This window comes from Thalassophryne amazonica, chromosome 22 (genome assembly GCF_902500255.1).
Source record: "Thalassophryne amazonica chromosome 22, fThaAma1.1, whole genome shotgun sequence".
Taxonomy (NCBI): Eukaryota; Metazoa; Chordata; class Actinopteri; order Batrachoidiformes; family Batrachoididae; genus Thalassophryne; species Thalassophryne amazonica.
In genome coordinates, this window is record NC_047124.1 from 26240264 (window position 1) to 26255331 (window position 15068).

General features: G+C 40.1%; 1 protein-coding gene across 4 annotated transcripts in view; it reads right to left on the reverse strand.

Moving 5' to 3' along the window:
• ints13 (integrator complex subunit 13) overlaps nt 1–15068 on the reverse strand; it is a 30419-nt gene that overhangs the window by 2956 nt on the left and 12395 nt on the right. For 2 of the 4 annotated variants that reach the window (XM_034163518.1, XM_034163520.1), the window contains 13 exons: nt 13035–13274; nt 11616–11690; nt 11257–11459; nt 11010–11090; nt 8519–8609; nt 8295–8423; nt 8009–8032; nt 4028–4112; nt 3818–3910; nt 2948–3037; nt 2034–2212; nt 1784–1948; nt 79–233 (listed from right to left, as the gene is read on the reverse strand). In XM_034163518.1, coding sequence (XP_034019409.1) covers nt 79–233; nt 1784–1948; nt 2034–2212; nt 2948–3037; nt 3818–3910; nt 4028–4112; nt 8009–8032; nt 8295–8423; nt 8519–8609; nt 11010–11090; nt 11257–11459; nt 11616–11690; nt 13035–13274 — 1610 coding nt within the window. Of the gene's footprint in view, nt 1–78; nt 234–1783; nt 1949–2033; nt 2213–2947; nt 3038–3817; nt 3911–4027; nt 4113–8008; nt 8033–8294; nt 8424–8518; nt 8610–11009; nt 11091–11256; nt 11460–11615; nt 11691–13034; nt 13277–14640; nt 14648–15068 lie in introns of all 4 variants that reach the window. The other 2 variants (XM_034163519.1, XM_034163521.1) reach the window with 2 other exon arrangements.

Consider the following 15068-nt stretch of genomic DNA (forward strand, 5'->3'; position numbering starts at 1 on the left):
ACAGGTTATGGTTCACGTTTAACGTGGCGTCGGTGTGACGTGTGAATAAACCACAGGAAGCCATCTGAAAATCAATACCTCTTGGGGCCTTTGCCTCTGGATCCCACGGTGGAAATGGGGAGGGGATCGTTCTTCCTCTCCATGTCTACCAGGTTGTAGACAGTTTTATGGCAGGTTAGAACATCTTCCTCAGTCAGATTCTCCTTAACTATGAGGTTAGCCAGAGGAACCACCTGGTATTGTAAAACACGAACACACAAGAAGGAGCTGAAGCATAAAAACTTCAAATGTGTGGGGAAAATACCCCAAATTCCTCAAATCCCAGCACAGGGTTGAACTCTACTCTAAGTGTTCAACTTCATTAAGGCAAGATAGGTTTCAAGACTTTTTTTGTTTGTTTAAGTTGCCTGGAATGAAATTTAAGACAAACATCATGTAGGTGTACAGCCAGGCAGTGATTTTGGACTCTTACATTCCTCACTTTGCATTCTGGGATTGTAGTGCCTTGATTCTCATTGGGCCAACTTTGAAGGACTTCCTGCTTAAAATGCAACATGCACCTCGAGCACACTTCCTGCTATTGGTTTAAGCCACGCTACAATATCTTCATTGAAATGCCACATTTCATTTAAGCTGTGATACCTTTAGGTTTTTAAGATTTAAGTCAAAAATAATTTTCTTTGGCACCACTATCATTTTATTTGTTAGCATTTAAATAAGGGATTCACAATGTGATATTACCAATATGATCAAAATTCACACTGTCTGGAAACAATTTAGAATTTCTCCCCCTGAAGGGGAGAAATTCAATTGATCAGACAGCCATGACATATATTTGGTAGCAATCACGTGGGGATGTGCATGAGGGGTGCTGGGAAGGACACGGCAACTGGAGTAAAGAAAAGCAGAGTGACATCAGCTGGCTGCCCGCTCAAACAAAATAAACCAAGATGGCGGAAAATGCTCTGAATCAGCTTATTTCTGTATAAATCTGTTTTTCATATATTTTGTAAACAATAGAGATAAATAAGACTTCTAAATCTAAAAACACTGTTTTTGTAACCAGATAATACCTCTGGAGTGATTTACAAGACATCTTACGGATGTTAGAACATCAAGCAAGTGGGTCAGGTCTGATGAAATCTCAAAACCTCAAGCAAGCGCACACACACTTCCTCCTGTACTTCGTCTGCATGCCAGCTTTTGAAGGAAAAGACAATATTGGAATGGAATTCCCCTCAGATAAATATGTTCTCTTCACTAAAATGAACTGTAATTCTGAAACACATTACAAAAATAAACTGACATTATAATCCTTGGATTCTGATAGAAACTACATTTTGGCAGTTTTGTGAAATTTGAAAGGCTGTACAGCTTTAAATTCACACTTCCTCATGTCGTCACATTATGCCAAGCTAGCTGAACGTGCGTGTGCACTGAGCGTCGCGGCAAGAAACAGAAGAGACTTGTTCGTTCCCTCATCTCGATCTCGGTATGAGATGAACCGCAACATTAGAGAAAACGTACATAAATCCTTCATGTCTTAAGACTTTTGAAATACTGATTTAAGACATTTTAATAACACTGAACAAATTCAATGACTTTTAAGATGTTTGAAGGATCTGCAGGAACCCAGTAACATACCAATTCTGCTCAGAACAATCCGGGTGGAAAAAAGCTCATTTTAAAGCCCTATTTTTTATATTATCAGTTGTTCAGAAAATCAAACATAAACATTTGTGAGCAGAACTTGGAAAGCGTTCCATCTCCGTTTGCTGCTTACAGCCTGCATGTTAAAGATGGTGGTCTGAGAGATGATCATTGGCCAGTAGCGAGTGTAGCGTTCCAGCTGAGCTTTGGCCCTCTCAACTGGCAACTTCCCTGAAGGATCATGGGATGACTCTGAAACCGGTGTAAGCCGGTTCTCCCTCATAAATTCACCGAAGTCCTTCAAAAAAATAAATAAATAAAAATCTGTTATCACTAGAAAAAAATTCAGCTATTAACCCACAGCCTGTGTGAAGGGAACTCACTGTAATTCTGTAGTCGGTCACTCGACCCCCGCAGCCCTCGCTGATGGAGGGCGGGTCCTCTAGGGTGGAGCGGTTGCTATTCAGCACGTGTAGGAAGATCTCGCCACCGTGGCTGCTGAGCATGTGGCTGATAACCTTTGACCCAGACTTCCTTGGTTGTTCAAGCAGCACAGATCGACCTGGTCAAACAAGAACAAATAAACTAATAAAGAAGATAATAGAACACCAGGATCCAGGAAGGGGTGAAAAACTAGAGTGCCAAAGGCCCTGTGAGTTACTGTCTCAATTAAAGGCCAAGTCAAAAGAGCCATTTTCGGTATAAAACAAACAAATGTACGCAAATAATTTTGAGATGGGAACAGTGTCAATTACCAAACTACCAAATCAAATTTCCATACGAACGAATCTATGACTATAATTTTTTGACGTGAAATATGTCAATGGCCCATATTACACCCTTGACAAATTAGAAAAGAAGTTATCAGACAATTTTTGATAAATTTCCTTTAAGTGCTCAAAATGACTATTTTCGGCATAAAAATGGCCGCCAAATGAACGAATCTATGGATATGATTTTTAGACAGAAACAGTGTCAGTGACCCATATTACGCCCTTACCAAATTAGAAAAAAAAAAAGGTATCAGACAGTTTTTGAGATATCATAATAAACGTACAACTACAATGGACGCCGCGCCACAACATAGGGTTAGCGGCCTATCGGCCGGTAACCCCCCCCCCCCCCCCCCCCCCACAAAAAAACACACCACAGCATTTACAAGTAAAACAAACATCTGTTTGACAGAAGAAATAGAGTCTGTTACTTTTGTAAACATGGAACATTTCAGACATGCTCATACATAACTATTTTACAGATGGGATAAATGACAATGGGGGGAAGGGGGGCAGCATCTTACCATTCAGGAGAAAATTTGTCAAACATGATGAGGGACGACTGTTTACGTCTGTTGGGGAAATGCGATATGCTCCCGTGCAGTAATGAAGCTCTGAGATACAAAGGAAAATGCAAAAATAATGAACTGTGTCTGGAAATTTCATGTATTAAAGAATGGAAAACTTACCTGGAAACAATCCTTTATTACTTCATGACTTTACAGAAATATGAGCAAAAAAGCATAAATAATGAACAACTTGGTATCAGTATCTCTCCCCCCCCCCACCACTTGTTATAACTTTACCAAAATTTCCCAATAAAATAGGTATCCTATGGATTGCTCAATTAATCCCAAATTCCTAGGCTTTGGAAAAGCAGTGAGTGAACAGCCAGATTTATAACTGAGTCCATCCGCTCCAGTTTTTAAATATAATATTTCCATAACTCTAAAACAATAAATGCTATCATCTTTTACACATCCATATTAAAAGGGTATATGATGAACAAAAAATGATCAAAACTTGGTGAATCTTGATGCACCAAATCAATCCAAAAACCAACTTTGTTTTCCTTGTTATGCTCCATATAACTGTCTGCCACCTGTCTACCTGTGTGGGATTGTTGCAGGCCAATAATCTAGTCATCACATGCATGATGGATATTACTGTAGGAACAAGTGTGGTTCAAGTTGCATGTCAAGGCCCCCGCTTCCTATGAGGAATTAAAATCCTTGGAAAAAAATAAAAATAAACATAGCCGTATTTCTAACAGAATGTTTAACTATAATAATTGCATAGTATATGTTTTAATTTTTATTTATTTGCTATAATTCTTTAACAGTAAAATAAATAAGAACAGTCACAACCCTGAGAGGACTGTACCTACTACCTACCTATACTGTTGGTTCGTGGATTACACCATTTTAGCGTAATCGTCTCTTTGAGTCCATTGTCTCGAGTGCTGCTGCCAGCCATATGCAAATCTCCTGCACAAGAGAACAATTACAATTTATTACCTGGTCTTATAAAAGGTGTATTCCTTTGAACTAAAAAAAATATATATATTTATGCTTTTTTTTTTATGCGACACAGTTTGTACCCACCACTTTTAAAGAACTCTATGTGGGCGTCTCTGTGGTGCAGGAGCTCGACATCGTAATTGGCTGATGTATTCGCGTGCTGCTCTTCCTGGCCGTGGGAAGGGGTGAAAGCAAACGAAGGATAATGCAAAGTCAACACTTTTATGTACACACAAACGTACAGTATGTGCACACACAACTCTGCACAACCATGCATGAATACTGCTGATTTCATGTTCCAACAGATGAAAGATAAAAGGATAAAATGAGGATGATGTTCACTCTGGAGATCATTCACATGAGCTTTTACTGTCTGTCCCTTAAACTCTGTGAGTTTACCCTCATTTTGTCTAGATTAATAACTAACCAACTTACATACAGTTAGAAAACCAAAAAGAATAAATTAATTTAAAGCAAACAATAAATTGCATTGGGTGGATTTGGCTATTTTCGATCCCTAGCATTAAAAAACAGCAATAAATCACCTCAACATTTACAGAATTATCATATTTATAAACTATCAATGTGATATAATGTGTTTGTGTTTTTCAGGGAAGGAAGAGGAGCTGGAAGAAGGAAATACATATACACACACACACACACACACACACACACACACACACACACACACACACACACACTGTTCAAGAACTAAGAAAAGGCAACACTGGTCACAGCTGGCTGACAATAAAAACAACAGATTCCTCCACATCTTACATATTATTCATCCGTTCTGTGACTCTGTCGGTATCTGGCGGCGTTTACAGTCGTATGCATCTTTGTACGCTTTGTAAGCAAGTCTCCTCTGAGTGTTTTATTAATGACACCGACTGCTCAGGCTCTGACCTCATGTTCGCTTTGACTTTGCACATGTGCAGATAAAAGACAACCATTAAGAAGAGCTACATTTCTGCATCCCTGTAACCGCTGAGAGAAACGTTAAAAAATAATAAAATAATAATAATAAATTGTATTTTAAGTACAGAATTTTTGCAAGACACCAACGGCATGGAACCAAATGCTTTTTCTCACCATACACCATCACTGCAGAGGAACAGAACACACGGGCTACGACACTGTGTTAAAAAAAAAAAATCTCCATTGTTTAAGCTCCTTTGTCTACATTGGGATGTGATTATGGTTCAAAGATGATTGATTTCGCAAAAATATTACACCGGATGCCCTTTATGAAGTAACTGTACATGTACAGGGAGAGTGGGGCCTGAGTGGGCACAGCGCAACTCAAGTATCACTGGTCATTTCCTCTAGACACATTTGTTGCCCAAACCTGCATCCTTCTAACCAGATGTCCACACTTATCTGAGTGTTCACTGGCATTTTGGTCTTAAAATAACAACAGGGCTACTCCACAGGGTGCCGCTTTACTACAATCACTCAGAATCCAAAAAAAGTGCAAAAAGGGGGATGAAATGGCTTAATCCAGCTTGCCTCCTAGCAGGCTGACTTATAAACTCCAGACCTGGCAACCTGTCTGAAAACAACAGAAAGGAACTGCGCCCTCGGCCAGGCATGATCAAAAACGGCAATAAATGCAAACATGTTTAAAGCTGTAGACACTACGAATACCCCATTTAAAGAAGGTTGAAAATGACTGATGCTGTTAAAACTACAAATGCCCAGAAGCTATCAACGATTTCGAGAATCGGGATGAAATTTTTTAACAGTTCAAAAACTGGATCATGATTTCAAAACTGGTGCTGACGATGGCTGTGACTGTACTACTACCAAGTTTGTTCAAGGTTGACAAAGATGGATCAAGAAGTTATTTATGATGCTTCACACACACCCTGATTTGTTATTCAGGATTAATCGGGAAGGAACGGTGCTCTGTGGAACAGCCCCATAAGGTGTTGTCATGCGCAGTAATGATGCGCTGGCATCATGGGGAAGCAAAAAACAAATCTGGTCTAAAGTCCAGCACAGTGTATCTATGACATTTAAATGGTGCGACAATCAGACATGCCTTACCAAAGCAGGTTCCCTAAGCATGTCCACTGTGCAGATCTGCTGCAGATCTGTTAAAGTGCCAGACAACCTCTCACTACTGCATTCAAAACAGGAGCGTGTACTGAGGGCGCACCAGGTTTCACCTCTTAAAGGAGATGACCTACTGACTGGTTGTTTGAGTGATATGCCCCAAACACACCCATGACTAATTAAGAGGATGAATCCAAAAGCCCTTTTGCACCATGCCCCCCTATTTTGTGCTCCAAGTACACTCTTTTGAAATAGTAAAAATGAGCCCCAAATGGACCTGTGGTATGTATGCACTGCGCACCAACCACCATTATAGATTCTCAATCCTTAAACCAATATTCCTGGGCCTGTGTCCACGAAGCAGCCTAATGTTAAAAATAGCTCCTAGTGACGTTATTCTAAGAAAAATCTTAGAAGTCCTCAAATTCTTAAGACAATTCTTAGAATTTTCCCGTGGTAAGATGAAAGTTGTCCGCAACACATCTTAGGGGAGGAGGAGGACTTGTAAGAAACCTAAGAGTGTCTTAAGCAGAGAAGATGGCAGAAAAGACAAAGAGGAAGCAGAGATATTCTCCATATGTAGGATGACAGTGAGACACTAACACTCTACTCGCTTGATCTATGGAATTATTAATATACTTGATTAAATTTAATTTACTGTCTTAATGTATTTATCAATTGTTTAGGTTCTTGTTATCATATACACACCGTTAATATAATGATTATTTGTATTATTATTGTCATTATTATTATATCTGCATTATTAATGTTATTTTCTTTTATTATTACATCTATTTTGTCATTTGATTTTTAAATAGACCACAATGCCAATAAATGTTTTCACTTTCTTGTGTCATGCATGTATTAACAAATTTACAATTATATTATGTACTCACAATGAACGTACTAAACAAACTCACGCACGCTTTTAATATATAGATATTTAGCATGTGAATAAGGTAATTTTAAACATTTTCAAGCTGTGTAACAATTCATTTAATTTTGCTTGGTTTCATCATCATAACAAAGTTATCCTCACGATTACACGTCTTAATGCAGTTCAGGTTATATGATCGGTTGATTTCACTGTCCATTCATGACTAGGAGGGTGAAGTGCATTTGTTTTTTACTTCTCCTCCCCTTTCCGTGACAACCAATCACAGCCCTTAGGGGACTGTGTCATTCACTGCCTACAACTTGACTGACTGACTGTGCCAGGTCATCGCTGCAATTTGAGCTTGTGGGAAGGCTGGCGGACTACTTTCGAGGTTTGCCAGATGTAAACAAGAAAACATCCAACATGGCGCGAAGCCACACACATACGTCAGTGAGAGGGTAAGTGATCATGATTTAGTTGAAATTTTTGCCATTCGTGTGACTTAAAACATTGTCAAATTAATACATCGGCAAGTCATGCGTTGTGTTGCAGTGCAGTTAATCGTTTGTAGTGGGACTACTTTAGGTGTAGTGATCGCTTCTTGGTGATGAGACCAGAGCGCGGATGCGCACAGAATATTAAAAATCTTAATAGTGGTTCGGCCCAACCGAGAGAGACCACTGCAGCCTGAGCAGTGGCGAGCGGTAGAGGATGGCCTGTGTCATACCTCCCCACAAAGATAGGAGTTTCTGTCCACTCCTTGCTCAGACTTGCTCTCAGATGCCTCCTGGATCACTCTTAGACTAAGATTCCTTGCCATGAAATTTTAGGCTAATTTAGGAGCTCTTTGAGAGGGCTTTGTGTTGCTTCGCAGATACAAGCCCTGGTGCACAGGATTTACGTTCTTCCACCAAACCCTAAACTCTGCCGTCCCTGCGTGTCCACACGAGACGAGAGTTGCCTGTTCTTTTGGCATATTGCAGCGGCACGTACAGTTCAACAATATAAACAAACAAGCAACACTTGGATCTTGTCTGCAACAGAAGATTTCAAAGTAAACACTGCATGGGGTAAAGAAGAAAAAAAACTCCCCCTCTTCTGGTGCATGTGTGTGTGATAAGAGTACTAACCTGTTCGCAAACATTTAATGTGGGCTAGCAAAACAGAAAATACAGCATGAAACCAGCAGCAAGTTCACAGTCATAAAAAACATGCAGATGAGACATGAACAACAAAAAGTTCCAAATTTAAAGGTGAAGAAGACAAAAAAAAAAATAATCAAGACAAAGGAGTGACAGCAAATGAGAGAAAAGTAAAAAAAAAAAACTTAAACAACACGCAAGTAAGATGACAGAGGGGAAGGTGCACTGTATTCTGAACGTTTTTATGGCAACTGGAGAGAAGTGAGCCGCTTACCTTCATGGGGATGTTTGTTATGGTGGTGGAGGCCAAATCGAAGTGCTGCTGCACCAGAATGTTGAGTTTGGTGGCGAGGTGCCTCCCCGCACGAACGCTGTGGACCTCAGTGGTGAGCAGAGGCGAGATCTGACACACACAAACAACATCAGCACCTGCCGACCCTGTGTGCTGATGTAATGACAACACAATTCAGAGGGCAGTAATCTGTAATTAACACGCACCGCTTTCTTCGGTCGGTCTGACACCAACGTGTCCTCACCCTGTGGGTAGATGTGGACTAAAACAAGCTCACACTGCTGAATAGCCATCAACCTGGAACACAATAATAAGGTAGAAAATACAGATCAATATCTCTGCCAGTTATCTTCCCTTGAAGACATCAGATGGAAATTATTTTCATTCATGCACATCTTCACATGGTGTACTACCACTGTGTGAAATTCCATTAAAATCAACCAAATGGTTCAGAAGTTACGCTTCCAAGACTCAAGGACAGGGTGAGCCCTATAAAGGCAGCCAAATATCTGCTTAGCATGTGCATAATAACAAAATCTTTAGAACCATTGTAGATGTTAATGTGGTAAATACTGTACACAGCAACGTAGAACCTATCACACAATGGTGCCATCAAATACTGAAACCAGAACATGAGTGCAGAAGATAACAGAATATTTACAGAGGGATCCTGCAAATGATGACAAGCACCAAATTTGGCACACATACTCCTTAGACATTACTCTTTTGAAAAAAAATGATTGGCCATTTGAATGTTCAATAGGCAGACAGGTAGGGGTCAATTGAACAATTACACAGAGGTCAAAATTTAAAAAATGCTCCAATCATATTGAAAACTATACCACATTATTTGTCTGATCATAAAGATTCCAAAAAGGTATAGTTTGGACTATCTATCACTGAATGTTATGGAGTTATGGGGTAAAAACAGCAAGAATTGTGAGAAAGGTCAATTGTAGCTTGTACAGGGGTCAAAAGTTAAAGTTGATCTAATTTTGGTTAAAAAGTTATGCAAATTATTGGTTGAGTTGATGTGGTTTTAAAAAAGGAATAGTTTACACCATGTGTCATACTTAGTTATCACGTTACAGGGTAACATATGTCACATGTCATAGAATCCAATGGATGTTGACATTGTTTGACCTTTACTTTGCACACCAGGCATTCAACACAATCAAAACTATTCTATTTATTAATCCTATTAGTTTAAACTATAATTTGCACCACTGTTTACAAAAATTGGAGCAACTTTAACTTTTGACCCCTGTACAAACTGAAATTGACCTTTGTCACCATTCTTGCTGTTTTTACCCCATAACTCCAGAACATTCAGTGATAGATAGTCCAAACTATACCTTTTTGTAATGTTTATCCATCCATCTATCCATTCATTTTCTTCCACTTTATCCAGAGTCGGGTCGCGGGGGGCAGCAGCTCAAGCAAAGCCGCCCAGACCTCCTGATCCACACACACCTCCCCCAGCTCCTCCGGGGGAACCCCAAGGCGTTCCCAAGCCAGCCGAGAGACGTAGTCCCTCCAGCGTGTCCTGGGTCTTCCCCGGGGCCTCCTCCCTATGAGACGTGCCCGGAACACCTCTCCAGCAAGGCGTCCAGGGGGCATCCAGAAAAGATGCCCAAGCCACCTCAACTGACTCCTTTCGACGTGGAGGAGCAGCGGCTCGACTCCGAGCTCCTCCCGAGGGACCGAGCTGCTCACCGCCCAGCCACCCTGCGGAGGAAACTCATCTCGGCTGCTTGTACTCGCGATCTCGTTCTTTCGGTCATGAGCCAAATCTCATGACCATAGGTGAGGATCTGAACGTAGATCGATCAGTAAATTGAGAGCTTTGCCCCCCTACTCAGCTCTCTCTTCACCACGATGGTCCGATACAGCGACCGCATCATTGCAGATGCTGCACCGATCCGTCTGTCGATCTCATGCGCCATCCGTCCATCACTCGTGAACAAGACCCCAAGATACTTAAACTCCTCCACTTGAGGCAAGGACACTCCACCGACACGAAGAGGGCAAAGCACCTTTTTCCGGTCAAGAATCATGGCCTCGGATTTGGAGGTGCTGATTTTCATCCCGGACGCTTCACACTTGGCTGCAAAGCGCCCCAGTGCACACTGAAGGTCCTGATTTGATGAAGCCAACAGAACCACATCATCCGCAAACAGCAGAGATGAGATTCTGTGGTTCCCAAACCAGACCCCCTCTACACCCTGGCTGCACCTAGAAATTCTGTCCATAAAAATAATGAACAGAACCGGTGACAAAGGGCAGCCCTGGCGGAGGCCAACGTGCACTGGAAACAGGTTTGACTTTTCTCCAGATCCACAAAACATATGTGGACTGGTTGGGCGAACTCCCATGAACCCTCGAGCACCCGATGGAGCGTGTAGAGCTGGTCCAGTGTGCCGCGACCAGGACGAAAACCACACTGCTCTGATTGGAACATTTTTAAATTTTGACCTCTGTGTAATTCTTTAATTGACCCCTACCTGGCTGCCCATTGAAAATTTAAGTGGCCAGTCGGTTTTTTCAAAAGAGTAATGAGTATTTGTGCCAAATTTGGCACTTGTATTACCATTTGAAGGATTTTTTCAGTTATCTGCTGCACTACATAGAAAATCAAACTAAAAATCATTTGAACAAGTCAACCTGCGATCAACTGCTACGTATATTCTACGTTACCTGTCTGAGCCTGCTGCCAGCTTGTTTTGTTCTAGAATTGTTTCCTGGATGCAATCTTCCAACATTCGTACATGAGTATCACTGTGCACAAAAAGGACAACACAAACTGAATATGTTGTGATATTTGTTAAAAAAACAAAAGCTAAGTACAAACCACTGCAACACACGATAGCAATCGCACATATGGACATTTGTCAAATTTATCAAGCCTGTGTAGGTTTGATGCCACATTAACGCCCGTGTTTACCTTTTAGCATTCGTGAGGCAGATAATTCGGCCCCTGTTGGACACTCTGTCGGCCATATCCATCAAAGTGATGCGCTTCTCGTGTTGCAACTCTGTGATCTTACACAGCGTCTCCACCGCGGCCACCAGCCCGTGCAGGATGCTGCAACACTCCGGGTCCTCGCGCGGGTTCGGCGGGCCGACAGCTGCCAGCGCTGACATAAGCTGTCAAACGACGGCACAACAGCATCGTCACATCACAAGTCCGTTTCCAAAGAGGTAAAACGCGCTCACAGCTGAAAACACTGAATTTTTCAATGCAATAAAACTAACAGTAAGAATAATATTAAATTTTGGTGGGCTTAATGGATGTTGGATTACCTCATGAGTGCTCTGATCTTCTTGCCTCCAGCTATTCAAGATGTGGAACTCGGAATCACTCACAATGTAATTAATCTGCAACATAATTTTTTTTTGTTTAATTGGGGGATGACACCACAGCATGGCAACTACAGTACTGTGCAAAGGTGTTAGTCATCCAAGAGTTATGATAAAAGTAGCATTTGGTGCCCCCCCACCCCCCCTTTTATTGGCTGTCAAGAAAAACTCAGTTCCAACAGAAGTGAAGATGTGAGCTGTATTTTTTATTCGATAATAATAACAATAAGAATTTCTCTGAAACTGTACTGGCCACACAAAAACACAGTTCCAAGTGATCAAGCAAAATTAAAATGATTGTAAAACACAATTACTCATAGTTTAAGTTGCATTTTTCTTAAAATAGTTCTGAGGACCAGCGACTTATACTCTGGTGTGACTTAAATACCAAAAAATCACAAGTAAATAGAACCCAGTTTTACTACTGATTATCAAAAAAGTTGAAATTCATCACACATTTCATTTTTTATGAATATTTATCAGGTTTTCTTCATTTTTAATGCTTTTATGATGCATTAAATGTGCCTAAAATATGTGCACACAGTAGTGTACATTTACTAAAACCCTCACCAAGCTTTTCGACAGTGCACACATTCACAGTTTTAGACGTATTACTCACAGCTGGGTTCATAAGTATTTGGACAGTGACATGATTTTGTGTTTTTGCCGCTGTACACCAAAGCAGGAGTTGAAATTTTTGTTTTTAATTTAAAACAGAATAAATTCTAAATGTGCCTGTACTGTAGAGTTTTGACTGCAACTCAGCGCAGGAAGAAGGGCACAAAATTTGCACTGATAAGTTAGGAATTACAGCCATTTTTCTCAATTCACAAAATCCGAGTGGCTGTGCAAAGAGATGAGTGAGGGAAGCCACCAAGGCACCCATGACAACTCTGAAGGAGTTATAGGCTTATTTAGCTCCACTGGGAAAAGGGGGTCCAACTTTAATCTGTTGCAACACCAGTTATATAGCTTCATGTTGAAGTGGAACAGAAGAGGACATGAAATTTCAGCAAGAGTTTGGCACAAGGTGGGTGGGAGACTTGAGCATAGATTTACATTTTTTCTTGTACAACAATTTTTCTCTGCATCACTGCAATAAAATAAAATAAAAAATTAAAAGAATCACTGCCCAAATACTTGTCAACCTGACTGTAAGTGAAGCCACTTTACAAGCTATCCAACAAGGACAAATTACCACAACTTTTAATACTAATTCAACACAATTTTAACATCATCAAATGCAGATACGAATCAACCATTTTCTCACATTTTATGACAATTTGCTCATGATGTATTTGAAAAACTGCTGAAAAACACAGCAAACAATTTCAGCTGGCACAAAAGATAAACAAAACGTACCAGTTTGTTCCTTGGAAAAACATCATAGAGGATCCGGCAGTACTCCATGGAGCACTCCACAGCGCACGTCCAGAGGGACTTGGACACAGGGGCCAATGGAATGACACCCTGAGCACGACTCTTCGTCAACACATCGCACTCAACCTGCTGTCGACTGGATTCAGCCATGTAGGGACAGTGATCCACCACAAAGACAGTCTTGTGGGAAACGGAGAACATCTTCATTTTTGCAAATTTATGCTGTAAATGTAACAGAAACCACAGCAATGATTAGTCGTGTTCCCAATTATTTCTTGCAGTTACATCACCTACAGAGTAACTTTGAAATGATTTGCATGCTCGTAAATCTGTTTTGCTACATGCAAATGTGTCAGAAAAATAATAATATAACAAGAATAATAATAACTGCCCTGACTTGCGGCAGAGGAAGACAGACGTCTTGCTTCAATTTGAAGTCTTTATTATCGCAGGAGTGCCATCACCGAAATAAGTTAGCAAAACCTCAGAATATATCCAGCCTGGATCACATGGTTGGGGTTCTTAGCAACAATTTCAGTCATAACCCTCCCCATGTCTCCAATACAGCTGCCAGACTTATATACTCAAGGCTGGCCAAAACAAACATATTTTTTTCTCAAATAGGGGAGAGTGGCCTTCTCTTATCTTATTCTCTGAGGAGAGCTGTCTTTTGTCTTTTCACATAAAAAGTTAGCACAATATATATTCAGCATACATGGACATGTATAAAAATTCTATCCCATACCAATATAAAATCGGACTGTGAATTCAGAAAGAACATGAAAAACCCTTTAAAATGAAACCAAAATCATGTGACTATCTTAAGTATTAAGGACGTTATGGGCGTTTTTGTGCTGGGAATCGAGCTTGTTTTCCTGGCCTTAATCCGGATTTTGGCGATCGACCAGAATCTTTGTGAAACGGCCGATCCTTCTGAAATTCATCAAAAATGAAGAGAAATACTTACTCTTTATTCCCTATACATTGATTTTTAATCCCTATTCTTCCTTCTGATATAATTTAAGTGACTTTGGCAAAGCAAAACAAGAAATCAGGTGCAGAACATATCAATTAAAAGAAAACTCCACATTCTCCCATCATGATAAGCAGGGTTGGGAGGGTTACTTTAAAATTGTATTCTGCTACAGTTACTAGTTACCTGTTGGAAAATGTAGTCAGTAACGTAATCCAAGTACCATAATATTAAAGTAATGTAATTTGCTTATTTTCAATTACTTCTGGATTACTCCAATATCAAATATGCTAATACAGACAAAAGAAACTAAATAGAAATAGACTTGACTACATAGTACAGTTTATTAAGCAAAAATAAAACTGTTTCTTTTATATGGCATGCTCTGTTTTACTTCACATTATGAATTAAGAGCACCCACAATATTGTTTTAAACACACCCAGTGTTCACCTGCTAAATTTTCAACAAAAAATGCCAAATAAATGAAGGATAATGAAAACTCAGGCGGTGTGTGGATGAATTTGTAATTAAAAGTGGCTTGCAGAACAATATACAAAAAAAAAAAAAAAAAAATCTACTACTTGTTCAGTAAATTCGCACCATGTTTATCATATCAGTCCACTTACTGAACTTTCAAAATAAGAACAAAAGCATAATGAAAACCATTAAGTAAATACTGTCAGTAAGGAGGCGTGGTCACCATTTTAATTCTGGGCAAGTTAGTGATTTGCGTGCAGACACGTTCAAGAAACAGGTGGAATATGCCAGAAAGCTGCACATGTTGGCAAAGCCACAAATGGAGGAACAAGGGAGACAATATTTCCTTCCATAAGTAAGTGGTTTTGGTTCTTCTTGTCACTTTGTCCGTGATATTTGGATGATAAACAGCTGTATGTTTCCTGATGTACCTGTGTTGCCTGATGACACGGACCATTAACTCTTCACTTATGTCTGGTTGATATTTTCCACTGCTAGACCAATGTCTAGTTAAAATACTTGTCGTTAGTGATTAAAATTGTTTGACAAGACGGGATTTTTTTTT